The 17,858-nt window shown below is 40.6% G+C and overlaps 3 protein-coding genes across 9 annotated transcripts in view; 2 read left to right on the forward strand and 1 right to left on the reverse strand.

The window, feature by feature from the left end:
- Positions 1-3,804, forward strand: part of arhgap23a (Rho GTPase activating protein 23a) — a 74,651-nt gene extending 70,847 nt beyond the window's left edge. For all 7 annotated transcript variants that reach the window (XM_084745195.1, XM_084745193.1, XM_084745194.1 and 4 more), the window contains one exon: positions 1,035-3,804. In XM_084745195.1, coding sequence (XP_084601321.1) covers positions 1,035-2,477 — 1,443 coding nt within the window. In that variant the 3' untranslated portion in view covers positions 2,478-3,804. The remainder of the gene's footprint in view (positions 1-1,034) is intronic.
- A 4,660-nt stretch (positions 3,805-8,464) lies between these two features.
- hexim1 (HEXIM P-TEFb complex subunit 1) lies at positions 8,465-10,440 on the reverse strand. The gene has a single exon (XM_084744583.1). It carries the CDS (start codon positions 10,071-10,073, stop codon positions 8,964-8,966), a length of 1,110 nt encoding a protein of 369 aa, XP_084600709.1. The 5' UTR covers positions 10,074-10,440; the 3' UTR covers positions 8,465-8,963.
- Positions 10,441-16,210: 5,770 nt separating this feature from the next.
- The window catches only part of LOC146309253 (1-phosphatidylinositol 4,5-bisphosphate phosphodiesterase delta-3-A-like), a 33,374-nt gene continuing 31,726 nt past the window's right edge, over positions 16,211-17,858 (forward strand). The window contains exon 1 of the mRNA XM_084743638.1: positions 16,211-16,486. Within this exon, the coding sequence (XP_084599764.1) occupies positions 16,396-16,486 (91 nt within the window). The 5' untranslated portion in view covers positions 16,211-16,395. The remainder of the gene's footprint in view (positions 16,487-17,858) is intronic.

Raw genomic sequence — 17,858 nt, forward strand, 5'->3', positions numbered from 1 at the left:
CTGTATGTTAGCTTGCTAAAAAGTTAATAAAATGATGCTCTGATTGATAGCTAGCTAAAGAGTTAATACAGCATTACATTGTTTGCTAGCTAACTAAAAAGTTAAAATGTTAAATTATTTCCCAGTCTGATAAAAAGTTAACAAAACTTTACACTGTTTGCTACCTTGCTAAAAAGTTAAAGCATGAGTTTGTTTGCTTGCTAAAAAGTTAACAAAAAGTTATATTGTTTGCTAGGTAGCAAAAAAGTTACTAAAATGTTACATTGGTTGCTAGTTCACTAAAAGGTTAACAAAACATTACACTGTTTGCTAGCCAGCTAAAAAGTAAGTAAGCCCACCAGTGATGGCTCGGCAGAGAAGCTCTAATTTATCTTCCTTTGAGAAGAACTTGTTGGCAAAATTAATGAAGCAATATGGCCAAATATAAATATAAAATATAAATATATAATATAAAATGTTTTAACAAATCAATTGCAGTGAAAGAAAGAAGAGATGCATTATAAAACTCAACTGGCTTGAATTTGTCCCTTAACTATCCATGAACTAGATTATTATGCACAGTTTTGCTCAACTTTAACAATGCAGCTAGTATGTGTAAGTTTAAAGCTAGATTGATTGCTCATTCTCATTCCCATGTCATCAAATGCTGATGATTGTCGGTGGCTCAGAGTGAGTTAATCAACAAAACAATCAGACTTGGCAGTCAGTCCAACCCAAAGTGTCAGTAGTTGACTCAACAATCAACGATCGTTCTCCAGAATTGGCCACTTCACCTTTATTACTGGATCACATTTTGAATTGGAATTTAAAGTTTTGGTAGCCTAAAAAGCAGATGAATCTGCCAAGCTCAGGTATTCATTTGCTTGGTTTATAGTAAAAATTAAACAGGTTTAAAGAGAGGTTTAAACTTAATGTTTCTTAATTCTTAAGACAGTTTGGAGCATCTTCATTTCAAGTTAAACCAAGGTGGTGCAACCCAGCCTTAAAGTGTCATGTCTGGCAGTGTTACAGTAATGTTTGTTTTCCTGTTTTAGGGGTCGTGGGGGTCAAAGAAAGACCTCTCACCAAAGGAGTTCCTGGCTCTGTCCATCATGTCAGCTGTTACGGGCCGCAAACGCAGAAAGCGTCATAACGCCCGCCGCGTGGGCAGCAGCACCGATGATGACTCGGAGCACGAGCCAATCAAAGCTGGACATCTGGGCGCAGAGGAGGAAGAGGAGGCAGAGTCGCCTGAGGGAGACACTGCTCCTCGAGCAGAGGGAGAGGAGGACGACGATGAGGAAGAAGAGGAAGAGGAGGAGGAAGAGGAAGACGAGGAAGTTGTTGAAAGCGGAGTGAAAGAGGAGGTAGAAGAGGAGGCGGTGGCGGTTATTCCCAGTCGGCCGCGCTGTGAAGAGGAAGAGGAGGCGGGAGAAAGGCAGGCAGCCATGTTGTTGCAGGAGGAGGAGGCACGGGCAGAGGTGAAAGGGCCAACGTGGAGAGCTCCAGAGGATGCTCGCTCTATTGTTTCTGGTTACTCCACCCTCTCCACATTAGGGAGGAGCCTGGGGTCAGAGGGGAGGGGGGATGACGCTGATGATGAGCATAGCGAGCTGGTGAGCGAGACAGACAATGAGAGCGGTTTCGCGTCACGCTCCCTCACACAAGAGAGACCCGACAAACACCCAACTACACCCGTGAATACGCAGCCGCCAGCAGCCCCACGCAGCTTCCTCTACACACACTACAAACCACACATTCTGTCACCCACAAACCTGCTGGCCCCGCCCACAGCCCTCACACACACACCAGACTCTGCGGACAGGAGCGAAGGAGGGGCACGCTCTACCACGCCCTCATCCTCCTCCTTCTCCTCCTCCTCAACAACACACAAACTGCACTCGCGGCCTTCCTTCAACTCCCACAAGCTGATCCAGTGCGACACTCTGGCCAGGAAGAAGCTGAAGTCGGAGAAGACCAAAGCTCGCTCTCTGGACCTGTTGGAGCTGTCTGGTGCCGCAGCTCAAGGCGACAGCGCCAGCTCTGGTCCAGACAGTGCACCCAGAGTGAGGAGGGACACTTCCAGAACCAACCCCTCCTCGGGCAGCAGCCAGGAGAGCCTACGCCCGGCCCGGCCCAAGCCTGCAGTGCCACCCAGCGAGGCCGCCTCCTTCACCCCGACCGGCCCGGGCGGCAGGTCTCTGGCAGAGCATGTCCGTGCCCGTCTGATGGGCTCGGCCGACGACCTGCGCAGCGTGGGACTGCGAAAACCACTGTCGCCTGAGACGCGGAGGAAGAGACGGGCCTGGCGCAGACACACCGTGGTGGCCTCCCCGACTGAGACGTCCGACAAGAGACCCCCACTGACTGTTAATGAATTCCCCCTGTCTCCTATCGCTCAAAACCAGGTCAAAACACCAGGGCTGCCTCGGGATGCGGACGGGCTCGACCAAGGACCACGTCAAGCACCCACCTCTAGATTCCACCAGTACCTGTGAGCCCTGACGACTGACCCCACCCTTCACTCAGAGGAAAACAGGCTCAGCTGCTGATTCTGAGCTGCTGACTCCCTGCAGGTCAGTAGACTGGCAGCAGCATGATCAGGGCTGTGGTTAGTCGCCAGGAGCAACACAGTGTGCAAATGAACAGGTCTTTTAAAAGCAGCCCACACTTTTCTTTTCGATAAGCTCCGTTTGCATGGCGAGGGGCGTTCCAGTGTTGCCAAAGCTTTTGTTTTATTTCCTATATGTGTGCTTTTATAGAAATAACACCGAAACAGGACAGAGACACAAACAGACCTCATCACAATCAATGTTACAGCCAAGAATTCTCATTCGACCAATAACCGAACATCCTTCCTGTCTTCTCTACCCTCCTGACTGGCTCACAGACAACAAAAATTAAAGGGTTAAATCCCTTCAAGTGACCAGAGCCTCCCTCTGGTTCTTGAGTGAATGGTGCTTCTTATCAAAGTGGGGTTTATCTATTTCAAAAATTTCTCTAAACCTACTTCATTGAGCCAGAGGAGACACAAACACATACTCATGGACAAGTTATCGGTCAGTTTCAGTTTTAAGGGATAATCTGGATTATTTAAAGTGAGGTTTTATGAGATACTTATCTACAATCAGTGTATCGCCTACAGTAGATGGTGGTTGACACACCTTTCAGATTGAAGAAGCAGAGAGGAGAACCAGCACGGAAGTTTAGCAGTGTACTGCTGTCGACGGGGCCAGCAGGATATCAGAATTCCATATATAGAATATTTTCACTTCTTAATCTTAACCAGACAGCCTTTTCTGTAGAGGCATTGTTGCCATGTAAGACAAATGTCACTCTGTCATTTTACCTTGCAGAACACAGAAGTTGCTCGTCTAATGCTGCCTCAGTCACTTAGTTTGTTTTGGTCATTTTGAACAAACCTTTTAAAACAGAAACAGAAGCCAGACAATAACACAAAGTAGCAGAGCAAAGTAGGTGTAGGCGAAACTAAGTTGCAGTTGAGTTGCATAATGTGAAGTCCCCTGCAACACACTCGAAACTTGTCTGAAACTCAGCAGCAACAGTTGCACATCTCTCAGTGTTGTGAGACTAGTTTCATGGAACAGCCAGTCAAAACACTGATAACCTGACACGACATCAGACATTCCAAACATACCGACCAATTTCACCTGGTTGATTTCAACTTGTCACCAAAATGGGCACCTAAATAAAGCTGAAGATGGTATTATTGGTATTTTCAGAATGAAAATAATTGTCATAGACTTCATGCAAGGTTGGCAGTGAAAATATTCTAAATATAGTGTACATTCAAACTGATATTGATTTTTTTGAGGTGGACCTTTTTTTTTTTGAGGTGGCTAAAATACATTTTGTTGCTGACCATGTCCACAACAGTACATTTATTAGCCTCCATGCTGGTACTCCTGCTGCTTCTCTAAACTGGGGACTCACTGACCACCATCTACTGTAGCTAATGCACTGACTATTAACAAGTACCTCATAAAATCCCACTTCAAACAATCCGAACTCTCCCTTTAAAGAGGGATCTCAACTGATTTTCTTATCAGTCTTCCTAATCTGTTACTCCTCAGACTACAGTAACTGTAACACTCCAAACATCACATCCAGTCGGTTACAAACACAACACACAGTCGTCTCTCTCTACTTGTTAATAATGTTTATGTGTTTGCGCAACAATATTTGTGATCATGTCTGAGCGTGCAGGTGTTTGTGTTGAACAATTTTGTAACATTTGTACAAAGCCTTGTTAAGTTAACCTTGTAAATATAAATATTATGTTTATCACATTTGTTTTTACTTTTTTAGTTCCTTTTTTTATGGTTTACAAAAGTGCGTACAAAGTGCACAGTCATTTCTTTCAAGATGTTACTTGAAATGTTTCCCTTAATATATTCTTTTTTTGTTTTATATTCAATATATATATTATATATATTTTGTATTAAAGTAAAAAAAAAGTACTTTTATTGTGATTTCACCTCTTTGGTGTACCTGTTCAAAGGAGACAAGATATACATGACTAAACCTGTTCCTTATTTCCTCATGGATGGCCTTTCTCTATGATTCTCAGCACTGTGCAGAAAACCTTTATCTCTTGAGATCAAGTCGTATCAATGAGTTTCTCTGGTGACTTAACTTTCAACGATGTTGCATCGACATGTACACAAACTATCTGGTGACTACATGTAGCAAGAGAAGAAATGTAATCTGGTAATTCTGACATGATATTGGACAGTTTGCGGGCAGCTCAGCGCCACATTGTGATGGCTGACCTCATTTGTTTTGTTATTCATGTCCAGGATTACAAAGCATTGCCTCCACAGATCTGCTCATATTTACTGAGCTCAAGACGAAGTATGTTCCTCCTTGTCGAAGAGACGGAGGAGAAGCCTGACAGTGTTTTACAGACTGTTAAAATATTGTGTAGGGCTCACAAACAGCGGTGATATATGTGTTTTCTTCACATCCCTCTCCGAGGGTTCATCTGTCTACAAGTTTAATTACCTTGGGGTGAACATGACGAGGAGTTTTCCATAAGGTCAGGCTCTAATAAATCCTCCCTGACCGTCTGGGGAAATGGTACATTAGAGGAAATGAATACAGAATGCCGACGTGAATCTATTGTTTTCATCTTTCGTCTTGGCCGTGAAATTTGCCATCATTAAATAACACAAACAGGGGGTGCAACTTCCAAAGTCATGTTGTTTTCATCTGACCAAATAACCCAGTGAATGATAATAATATTAATAATAATAATAATAATAAATGATGAGTTATAGTCTTGTCTTACCTCAAGATTTTTTCTACAAGTGCCTGATTTCTGGAATGTGTTTTTGTTCTGCAGTGCCATGGTCGGTTCTTATCTTTCCGTTTCCTTCTGTTGTTTCTGGGTCTCCTCCTGTGGAAGCCCGTTTCTGTCAGTGTGATGACAAAAAAGATCCTGGAAGTCACTATAATGAGAAACTTTCTCTGAATAATGAGTTAGTTTCCCAAAATAATGAGTTAGTTTCCCAAAATAATGAGAAACCCTCTCAAAACAAGAAACTTTCTCAACATTATGACTTAGTTTCTTAAAATAATGACTTAATTTATCATTATTTCAATAAAGTTCCTCATTATTTTGTTAAAGTTTCTCATCATTTTAATAATGTTTCTCATAATTTTGAAATAATTTCGTTAGATTTTCTCATTATTTTGAGAAAGTTTCTTATTATTTTAAGATATTAAGTCATTAATCAACTTGTGATGAAGTTTCTCATTATTTTGATAAAGTTAATGATTATTTTGAGATGTTGCATCATTATTTCCATTAAGTTTCTGATTTTTGAGATTCTAAGTCATTATTTTGAGAAAGTCTCATTATTTTTAAGATATTAAGTCACTGTGATGAAGTTTCTCATTATTTTGAGAAAGTTTTTAATTATTTTGAGTTATGAAGTCACTATTTTGAGATAAGTCATCCATTATTAATGAAAGTTTCTCATTACCTTGAGACATTAACTTTTTAATTTCAGATATTAAATTATTTTTTTTGCGAAAGTTTGTCATTATGGTGACTTGCAGGATCTTTTTTTCCCTCACATTGGTAGAAATGGGCTTCCATATCCTCCCTCCTGTCTGGTGGTTAATGGTGAAACTACGGCACTGACCCAAAGATGTGTACATTAACTATAAGCGGTCTAAATGAGAGGCTGTAAAAAGAAAAAAAAAGCACACTTCAAGCCAAGGACACGTCTATGCACTCTCTTTGCCTCGAACACAGGCATTAACAGCTATTACCGACGCTGCTCAGAGGGAAGAGGCATAGTATTCTCTCAGCTGCTTTTTTCTTAACAAACTGAGGTCATCTCTCTCTCTGCCTAGTGATCCACAGTGCGTGAATATGGTACACCTAACAAGCCCTACCCCGAGACGGCATTAGGTCATGTCAGACAACATTCAGTCTCCTAAAGGTGAACAAACAGCCTGTGACTTCATCAACAGTTGGTGTGTGTTGTCTGAAATGTGATCCACCTAATGTCTCATTGTTGTATTTTAAAAAAAACATTTTTTTGTACATACTATCTTAATATGTAACATATTGTATTGTGTACATTTGGAATTGCTTTTTGAGTATAACTAATATGAAAATGACTGGACTTTAAAAGGTTGTCCGCCTGAAACTATTTCCCTCATGGCTGTGTGCTTTAAAGCAAGGTTATATGATGTAAATAAACAGAACTATGTTTAAAGAAAAATGCTCACATGGTGTGTTTGTTCTGTGAGATCACACACACACACATTTGCACAAGGAAAATGAGGCTTTTGCAACTTAAAGGGACAGTTCACCCCCAAAAAAAATCCAAAAAAATGCAGGGCTGCAACTAATTGTTTTCATTGTCAATTATTACACTGATTATTTTCTGGATTAATCGATTAGTTGTTTGGTCCATATAATGTCAGAAAATGGTGGAAAAAAAAGTTTGAGTGTTTCAGATGACATCCTCTAATGTCTTTTATTCACAACTCAGAGATTTTTTTATTTTACTGTCAGACAGAAGTAAAGAAACGAGAACGTTCAAATTGAAGAGGCTGAAATCAGAGAATTCATTGGTTCATCGACTGGGTGATTTATTTAATAATCCATTATTAATCTATGAATCATTGCAGCTCTAATATATATCATATTTATTCCATATAGGAACTATTTTCTTTATACGCTTGCAACAATTCTTTTCCTTACTTTTAAAGCAGCAAATGGTTCAGCACTTTCATACCTGTCCAACTCAGTGAGTGAATATGTCCCTAAATGTTCCCTTGGGTCCTTTAACACTGGTGTGCTTAATGTACCAAAAATGACCTTCAAAACAATAAAGTAAAGCAGTTTCCTGTTGTTATGGACCAAAGATTTGAAACAAACTCCCACCACATATAAGACAATAAATATCTGTTAATAGTTTGAAGAAACAGCTCAAAACGGTCTTTCTGAACTTGCTCTTAACCAATTTTACCTTTTTTATTTTTATTATTTTACAGTTTTATATCTTAGGAAACTGTTTTTTATTCATAATTATCATCCAAATTTTTTATCTCTCATATTTTAACTCATCTCATGTTTTTAATTTTCTTAGCCTGTGTTGAGGATTGAGTTTGTTTTTTCTCTCATGTGGCACTTTGAACTGCATTCTATCTTATGAATGGAAATATATAGTTTAATATTATTATTAAAATAGTTCCTTGATGAAACTGCTCACAGCAAGGTTTGTGAGTGATTTAAGAGACTTTGCTGTTGAGTATTTGAAAAATGTCTATCTCCAAAACAATCTAGATGGATAAACCGCACGACAGGCTAAAGGAAATATATGGATTTTTGATTTCGAGGTGAACTGTCCCTTTAAACTAGGAGCTGAATGATGCCCTCTAGAGGCTGCAGATGAATAAGGTCTCTCCAGGCCAAGTGGCACAGATTGCCTCTGCACTTGAAGGAAACTTCACCTGAACTACTGAAGCTCTGCTGTTTAACCCATGAATAGTTTAATGTTTCTACATCCTGTGTAAACTCGCTGCAACACCGAGAGTCTATTGAAACTCGTGATCATTTTATCTCAATATCAAGCTTTAGTCAACACTATCTGCAGCAAATCCTTTGGCTTAAAGTACTATGTGTTTCAACACAGGTGAATAAACCCGTTTCACATCCTTTCTTGCAAAACATCATTGATAAATAGATGTAACTCCCAGTGGATTAACCTTCATAAAGAGCATCTCAATCATATCCCATCCCCCCCTTCTGCTCTGGCTGCTACAGTCTGTGTATTCTTCCTATTCAGAGCCCACTGATGTCGTCTGTCTGGCCCATTTCAGGATCCTCACAAGAAAAGCTTTGTGATTATTTGTATGCTGACAAATAAAGCCGCACACATACATACAGTAGTTTCCACTCTGCAGCTTCCTGTGTGTCACAGAGCAGCCTTTACAACACATGACAGCAGAATTTCAAATTTTTTTTTTATTTGAACTTATGTTAACACACAACTGTTAAAACTGTCACTCTGGAATTTATTTCTGCAAAACAGTGTTTGTAAGCTGGCCCAATTAGCTGGCGTTTTGTTGTCCATTTTGAGGGGGGAAATGCAACATTTTTAAATTGCAAAATGGAACAATTTTAAATGTCAATGGAAACCTACGAAGTTGACCCGGGAAACAAACAAAATATTCTCGTGTTGTCAGATACAATCTCTTTATAAAAAGAATCTTTTTTTGAAATATTTACATTTCTTCTTGGGAAAAAAATCAACAGGACACCCTCACAGTCCAAATAGAAAAGAAACGTCAAGTATTGCATTGCAATTTGAGGACTTCATCGTCCAGATGACAAACTGATTACAGAAAACTGATGACAATTTTTTAAAAAATGCAGCAGTCCCATGTTTTTTTTTTTTTTTTACCTTTTGAAAGGGCTTTCCCCACTTTAAATGTGTCCTTTAATTGATGGCGACCTGGCCCCTGTCCTTGCTTGGCTGGTTCTGCAGAAGGAGCTCCGTGTTTTGGGCCCTCAGTCTCTCCAGCTCCTTCTCCAGCTCTCCGAGCCGCACCAGGGAGCTCTCCACGGTCAGACCCCCGGGCTCCACGGCGCGCCTCAGCCGGTTGTTCTCCTCCTCCAGCCGGGACATGCACTTCTCCAGCTCGAGGTACTCCTGCACCAGCTCCTGCTTGGTCATGTTCTGCAGGCTCTCGACGTGGTACATCTCGTAGGTCTCGGAAAAGTCTCTCTGGAGAAACTCCCCACCTGCGTTCCCGGGCCGCCCGATGCCGTCGCTGCCCCCGCCGCTGCCGTCATCATCGTCCTCCTCGTTGTTGTCGAAAAAGTCCTCCTCGCTGCCCGTGTCCTCCATGCGGACACCGACCCCCGAGGGCCGCCTGACCCCGGTCTCGGTGTTGAGGTCGGGCTCCTCTCGGTCGTGCTCGTCCATCAGGAATTGGGTGGTATTGTAGGGGGCCACTGGGAACCCTTTGGCGAACATCTCCTCTCTCACCCGGGAAGCCCTGGCTGTCTCCTTCTCCTCCAGGGCTTTCCTCTCCTCCCAGGAAAGTTTGTTATAAGGCTTCCAGTTGCGCTTCTTCCTGCAGGTCCTGCGCCTGTGTCTCTTCTTGCCCAGCCGCGCATCTAAGCCAGTGTCAGAGTCGATGAGTGAACTCTCCTCCTGCAGCTGTCTGTCTTCACCGTTTTGCCCCTGTCCGCTGTGATTACCGTTCCCCGATGCATCAACATCGGGTTTCTGGCGAGGCTGAGCTGCAATCGGGCACTTTGGGAGCTCGTTTCCGGCTGCTAAGGCAGGGCACACCCCCCTCTGTCCGCCTTTCATTTGCCATAACTTGTCTGTGTTGATATCCTCGCAGTTCTCCGCCCGCCGCTGCTGCTGCTGCTGCTGCTGCTTCTGCTCTCTCTGTCGCCCCCTGTCGCCGTTCTGTGGTGCACCACGGTTGCTGGCCGGGAGATGCTCCATAGCGTCTCCGCTGCTCCCACCTGATGGGCTGCCTGAAGTTTTCAGGTGATGGGTCTGCTGCTGCTGCTGCTCCGCTGGCTCTGTCATCCTGATGATCCGCTCTGATGGCTCCGCTTTAGCGCATTTCAGATCATGTTCACGCTCTCAAAAAAAAAAAAAAAAAAAAAAGAACTCGGCTTTAAAGTTCGTTAAAAGGCGTTAAACTTAAAATGAACAAAAATATACCAATTCCAAAATGACTCGATCCCACTAAAGAAAGTTTTGACGTTTGAAAGCAAAGTCTCGCAAGCTAAAAGTAAACTTCCGAACAGTAAACACTTGTTACTCCTCCAAGGGTTTGTCAGAGCAACTGTCGCTAACTACCATTAACTGTTTCGATGCTGTCAGAGCTCTCGTTTACTCAGAGACGACGTTCCGCCGTCACAACAGTGTCCAGTGTGCTACTCAAGAAGAGGGAGCTCGTGTTTATATAGCAGCTCCGCCTCTAGCCCTGCGCATGCTGCTGCTTGTAAGCCCTAATGGATTGTGGGACATGTGGTTTCACTTTTCCGTGGAGCGCTAGTCGAGGCCGCCATACCAACTACATAGCCCACAAGGCTACCATAACTGACGAGCATTTCAACCAATCAGATGGTAGAATCTTGAGCGCGATAAAGCCCACACCTCTCTTTGTTGATTGGATAAGAGGAGAACTTTGCTGTTGCTAAGCTTAAAGTATTTTCTGATTGGACAATCCACTTGTCAATCACAAGTACGTAATCCACACCAAGAAAGCAGTCCGGGGCATTTTTATGGGCGCTACTACCTACAAATAAGGGGTTGCTGTTAAACGTAACGACATATAAGTTAATTTAAATGCTTTCAGATTACATTGTATCATATGTGGGATAAATTAACTTATTTTACACGTAAGAATAATAGGTTTATTTTTATTTGCTGACCACAGCGTTCAACGGTGAATTAATAATACGATGAAAACCCTCCTGTATTTCTAGCAAAATGAAGAAAACCTCTAATGGAAACTAGTCCGTTTTGAATGTTCATGTAAGAATATGAGTAAAAAGAGCTAATTTTCAACATTAATTTATTTTTCGTCTTTAGTGGTATAAAAAGGCGTGGTTTTGGTGCCAGTTGGATCATTAAACGTTTCAGAATGACTACTCTGTGTGTTGTGCGGAGTGATACGTTGTGGGGCAGGGGCGAGGGGGAACTCTGGAATCAGCGTAAACAAACGACATTTATTGTCAAGCTGCCGCTACGAGCACAGCTCCGAGCCCCTCGTTGTTGAAGGGTGGGTCAGGCGATCTCACACTTGCTCAATAATCATGTTACCAGTGGACGGAGTGGTGTAGATCAGTTTTGAGTTTTATGCGCAGCCCATGTTCTGATACGCAGTGTTAGTTTTACACGGTTGTGTCGTGTTAACAGCTAAGGATAAGCTAGCTAGCTAACGTTAGCCATCTGTTAACGTTAGTTAGCGAATGAGCGCTACGTCGTGTCGCTCCCAAACTAAACACTGCATCAATGTATAAAGTGTGAAGCCATACGCACTACAATTAAAATAAACGTGAAGTTTGAGTACATTTCAAAGTTAACAATTACAGTGCAGCTGAAAAACGCCACACTGTGGGCAACATAAAGGCTAGCTAGTGCTAACGCTAGCTTGACTGGTTAATATCGTCAAACTATGAGCGGTCGATCAAATTAAAACAAGATACGTCCTTTATTATTATCTCATGTTTGCTGTTTGTCGAAGAAACTGCAGCGAATTAGCAGCAAAGTAAATAACAATAGAACTAGCTGCAGAATTTGCTAACGCTAGCCATCTGCTAACTAGGCCAATGTGTTAATACTGGGTCAGCGTAATTGCTGGAACGTAATGTTTCCCGTGAGAGTCACCCCACTAAAGAATTACGATTAATTTAAACATTTACATTATGACATTAGGTGTGAACGATATAGACCACAGCCTGTTAAAATACGTAAACCGGTTGAAAAACAGCTCTTGTTCGTGTTCATTCGCCACATGGAACCCTCGATGAACTATTTTAGTTTCAGGAAGTAGACAGTACCTGATCCTGCAAGGCAGCACTGAAGCTTTATTTTACAGATGGTTAAGCAAGCTGTAGTTGGGTTTAGACACTCTACTAATTGTCCATAACTTTTATTTATAACTGTTGTCCGTCTCTGCAAATTAAATGTTTGTAAAGAATAGTTGTTTGATTAAAATATGGCAACCTTCATGTGGAGTATAAATATCTTATTGTTCTGCTCTAGTGCATATCCTTTGCATTCAGATAGTTTTTTGAAGAAGTGTTTGAACAATTAATGTCCCACCGCTCCCTGTGAAAGAGTCAGTGCACTGACTTCATCTTTAACTGTGCATGTTGCACAACACAATGCAAAAACACACAGTTTCTAGTTTCCACAAAGCATTTTACTTCTATTAATGGAAGAAATGGGTTATCCAGTCTGTGACCTCTTATGGTGGGTGTCTGGTCTCTCTTAGCACTGCCTGTAAAGACTGGAAGCCCAGTGGCTACAAACAACACAGGCCTACTGTTTCTACTAATAGAAGCAGGCAGAGTTTCAGCTCTGGCAAATAAGCAAGCTGAGCTGGGAATCCTGTGAGGAAGAGGTGATACGTTCCAGTTAATATGAAACCTAATGACCACAGAGATTGAGAAATCATACTAAGGGTTCCCATATTCTCAAATCAAGGAGCGGTGAAGCTAGTACAGAACCAAAGCTGCTCCTGCATAGATCACAGCTTGTGAGGATTAGTAGGCATGACTTAATCTCTCACCCTGTCTAACATGGTTGTTGCTGCAATTGAGAGAAGATGAAAGATAGAAATTGTTAAAGGCCTACATGTGGCCTTGGAGTGTAAATTTAAGGAATGGCTGATACCAAACTAAGCAGAGGAGGGGCTGTGCTTTTTAGATTTTTATGAAGACAGCAGATCTGTGGGTTTTTTTTTTGTTTTTTTTTTTGGGATATATCAGCTGCATTAAATGACTGAATGAGTGGAAGAAACATATCACTCTAAGTGCCTTCCCACCCACCCCGCCAAACCTGCTTGTTTATATGAGCTTGTGGATCAGAGAAGATCACATTTTATGCTCTTCCTGACACAGCAGCAGTTTCAGACGGCCCAGCTGTCCCTTTCTGCTCTCTGTTATAACTCCATTACAAAAGACTTAATTAAGTTTCCAGCCAGTGCTCTGCTGCTGTGGGTTACCTCTCAATTCACTCACCACTGAACATATAAGTCCAGCTGTTCTCTGTCATGCAGCGTGTCACCATTTAGGTCCATCACAGACATCTGGCCATAGAGGATGAATTTTACTTCAACAGAATTGATTGTTGTTGTTGAGATGTTTGCAGTTTCTGCCGATGACCAGCAGGGGGCGATGTACTCTAACGGATTGGTGTAGAGACTTTCATAGGGAATATTTTTGTGCCTGTTTTCCCTTTGAGAAAACATTTTTTATGATATTACAGTTTGTCTTTTTCTCCCTTCAGTTGTCTGAGGCATGTGTTGTCACGAACCACACCTGGAAAATATGAAAGGCTTTCATTTGTTAGATACTATGGCATACAAAAAAAGGGCAAATATGACACTCAGGCAGCGGTCATCATACACAGACAACCATCTATACACAAGTAAGTGTCCTTTTATCACATTTGAGCACAATTTCAATATTGTTTTTGTTTCTAAAAGAGTGTTTTAAAGCCCAACTTTTGGCAAATGGCCTTTTATATCAGTTTGAATAGTTTGTTAAACACAAGGAAACTAAAAAGAAGAAGGAGGTGTTACATCACCACAAAACATTATATGCTGCAGATTAAAGTGCCAGTTCTGTTGAAGCTTATGGGAGATAAAATGTCGGTCTTGCTATTTGGAGACCAACAGCAAATAAACAAATGCACACATTCTGAAATATCAGTCAATATCCTCTTCTCTGATGTGTGTTCTTTTCTTTTCATTCTTTTTTTTTTCTTTAAAAGAATTTCTGTTGGGTTTTAGTGTGTTTCTCCCATATTATCCCAGAAGCTTTAAAGGATACGTGTCGTCATGGACGTCACTTGGAAAATTTGAGAGGATTTCAGTTGTTAGATGACCAGAGATGCTGTGGCATACAAAAAGCTGGCAAATATGACGGTCAGGCATTGGTCATCAATACACAGACAACAACCCACACACAAGTAAGGGCACATTTATCATATTTTAACAAGATTTAAACACTGTCTTTCCTCTGAAAAGAGTGCTTTAAAGCCCAAAATGATGGTAAATGGCCCGAATAGTTGGGTAAACAGGTCTGTGCACATTAAAGATTAGTACACAAAGTTTATACTGTATGTGTTCTTACCTCAGTAATGAGGAGAATTAAACATTAAGCATCCATTATGTATTCTTTTGTTATGCTAACTTGTACTTAACCCTCTTCTGGACTTTTATTTATGGGCCATTCCACCAAATCAGTGCTAGTTCCATCCCCAGGACAATACGTGCATAAATATGCATGAAAAGTTTCCATATAATACAGTATTTTATCAAGCAAATTGTCCTGTGCTTTGTCCTAATTGCAATTTGAAGATACATTATGTAAAACCTGAATAAAAACTATCTAGAACACTGAAAATATATGATTTTAACCCTTCCCCACTTTTTAATGCTACACTTTACCATGAAATAAAATTATTTGAATCCTTAAGAAATCTTTTTTGTATTGTGTGACTCTACCTTGAATTTATTTCAATGCATTTTACTGATCAGAAATTCATAAAATATTGGTTAAAATGCAGATTTAAGTTGTATCCTCTGATTATCACTCAGTTCCATTACCATGACGTGCTGTGACTATGCACAAGTTACATGATCAACAAGAGAAGCATCTTCTGAACCAAAAATAAGTTTTTTTTCTCCCTCATTTTTCTGTATTTTTGATGAAATTATAACTATGTCTGGGAATGCATCTCAATGCTCAGTCCTGTCACCTAAATTGTTTCTTACACATTATGTGTGGTGGTTTTTTGGGGTTTCCCTGGATGTTTTTGAGACGGAGCTGACAGTTTCTGGAGAACATGCGTGGCAAGTGACCATGGGAATTTAAATTGTCTACCAAGATGAAACAAACAGACAAAAACAAATAACAAGCAACTAATATTGCAACAAATGACACAAGAATAAACTGAAAACACTGAGCTGCAGATTGTGCAATCTTTCTATGCATGTATTACTCTGGTCTGATAAAAGACAAGTCAAGTCATGATGAAGGAAAACACCTTTCCAGTGAACCAGTGAACAGGTACCAACAGGTGGGTCAAAAATGCTGAAATGAAATTAAAAAATCATAGAAGAAGCACTAAAATCCAATAAAAAGAGGTGTGTCTTATTTGTCCAGTGTACTAATAGTGTTTAGTATTAAAATAAACCTTTAATTGTGGTCTATTCAAATATTTGTACAACATCAATTACTTACACATTAGCCATTAAAATAGAAGTGTCACATGAGCCCAATTTAGTATAATTGTTTATTCATAACTTTCAGTAATATGGGAAAGTTAGTACAAAAGAAAAAGAAAGAAAGAAAGAAAGAAAGAAAGAAAGAAAGAAAGAAAGAAAGAAAGAAAGAAAGAAAGAAAAGCCTTTGCATTTTTTGTGCTGATGCTCTGCAAAAAAGTCTTCTTTTTACTTCTGTGTTGAAAAATGCTCAATTATTCATTTAGAAACCTTGTAAAAATGAATAAAATGGCCTGAGATCGACTATTACACATTTTGAATTCTTAAATATGTGTGCTATTAGAGACTTACAGAAAAAAGATGTATAATTTAGTTTATATTTTAAAAGTTAAAACATGCCAGTGGCACCGATTCGGGGGAATGGCCCTTTATTAATTTTTGCTTTCACCACTCTCACTGTGTTTGAACATGTTGAGATAAAAAACAAAAAAACAAAACCATAAAGCCTTATTTAACGACATCTGAAGCAGGTATATGACACAGTCTCGTGATGCATGAGTCTGATTTCCGTCAGAGAAGTTTAAAAAGTTAAAAAAGTTTCGGTGATCATCCCTGGTTCATGCGTCCGTGTTGGTTGAGGCAGGAGGAGGAGGTGGAGGTGGTGGGGGTGCGGGTGCGTAAAGTGTGCGCCTTGTTGGAGTCATATTCGCGCAGGCATGGAGAGGAGCGCCTGGGAGGGACTTTATTTTACATGTGGAAAAGGAATAACTGTGGCGCTCGGCTGTCCGTCTCTCTGCTCGGGGTCTTTCTGGAGCAGCAGCACAAATCTGCGCTCGTTTGGAGACACCTGCACCCCCAGACTCACCGACACTAGAGCTAACGGACAGAAAGCCTCGAGTTTTGAAGCTGCAGCCTGCAGTCACTTTCGCCGAACTTGTGATCATGTTAGGAAGCGGCAAGTCACCGACCACCAGTCCCAGAGAGGAGAGGAGCAAAGTGGCCGAGAAGACGATGGACCTCAGCAGGAGGCTCGGTAAGAAAACCTCCAAACTTTAACATCTTTCCTCTGTTGCCACGATTTTAACTGTCTGCTGCAGCCTGAGGGGGAAAAACAGCATGATGTCAACATGAGGACTCTATCACTTTATAGTGAAGATAGTTTTTCTCCTGCGGTGTCATTATAAACTAACTGCAGTGATTCATCTGATCTCAAAAACATTTCAGCAGCAATGATTTGGAGCTGTATTTTAGAAGAATTTATCATGACATCTTCTGTCATGTGTTATCAATACCACTGCTGTAATAGTTATTTAGTCCACAAGGGTTGTGATGGTAGGATTACTTACTTTCATTGCTGTTCACTAACTTACCTACTCTATCTGATGGTTATTTGGTATACTTTATGGGCTAAAAATAGAATTAAAGGCTCATGAACACTTTCAGTTTCTTGTATACAGGTTCGTGGGAGGAAACTTCATAGGCAAGAGAGGAGTGGCTCCCTCTCCTTTACTTTATTTTGGTCCTGAGACCTTCATTAGTTTAAACAGAGGAACAAAAATGCTCGAGGCGAATCTCAGAAATTTGGGAGGAGATAGAAACAAGTCATAGAAAGTTGTAGAGAGCAGAAAAAAATCAAGTCACAGAGACATTAAAAAAGTAGAAAAATGTTTTTAAAAACTCATTCAAACGTGGGAAAAATATTAAATCTCATATAAGGGGGAAAAAGAAAAAATATTTAGATCTCATAGAAACTTCCAATGGAAATGTGTAAACATGGGGACAATGTTTATAAAGAACAGAAGTATGACAAAAATATGTCTCGAGTACCTGGGCAGTAGAAGAAAGGTCACCATTAGTGGATCAGCCAGTAGATCCAGTAACAATGGAAAAGTACTTGGCTGAAACCATTAAACACTGAGGTTTACAGCATCATATTCAATCAGTATCAGTAATAAAGCTACATGCAAATAGTGGACAGTGTGTGTTAGTGCTCTCTTCTCTCGCCCATAAAACCTGAAAACATCTGTTTGCTTATTGAGCACTGTAATTACCAGAGATTTAACAATACATTGAATGCAACGCTAAAAATGTCTCATAACAGGACTGTGGTGATATCTACTGTTATTTTTACGTTATTTTATTGTTTTTAATTTTTAAAAAGACTGCAACTGTCTGCTGCATTGTTTTTGTTTTTGTTTTGCCAAAGACAGCTCATGTCATTAAGATTCATTTCCTATTTTATTTCTTTGCGATATATTCGAAATAAATGTGTTTTATTCTTTAATATTACAGGCAATATTAAATATCTTGTTTCTGATTACCACAAATCTTTAGTTTTATGGCAGATGCTAGTTGCACCCAGAGTGGAGTAGCCAGTGTGGCTACTTACAACATCCCATGTTGTG

Source organism: Lutjanus erythropterus, chromosome 19 (genome assembly GCF_056507025.1).
Source record: "Lutjanus erythropterus isolate fLutEry1 chromosome 19, fLutEry1.hap2, whole genome shotgun sequence".
NCBI classification, from domain to species: Eukaryota; Metazoa; Chordata; class Actinopteri; order Lutjaniformes; family Lutjanidae; genus Lutjanus; species Lutjanus erythropterus.

What these genes read in the sequence shown, in the direction of transcription:
- hexim1 (XM_084744583.1), bottom strand. Translation starts at nt 10,073, where the DNA reads ATGACAGAGCCAGCGGAGCAGCAGCAGCAGCAGACCCATCACCTGAAA.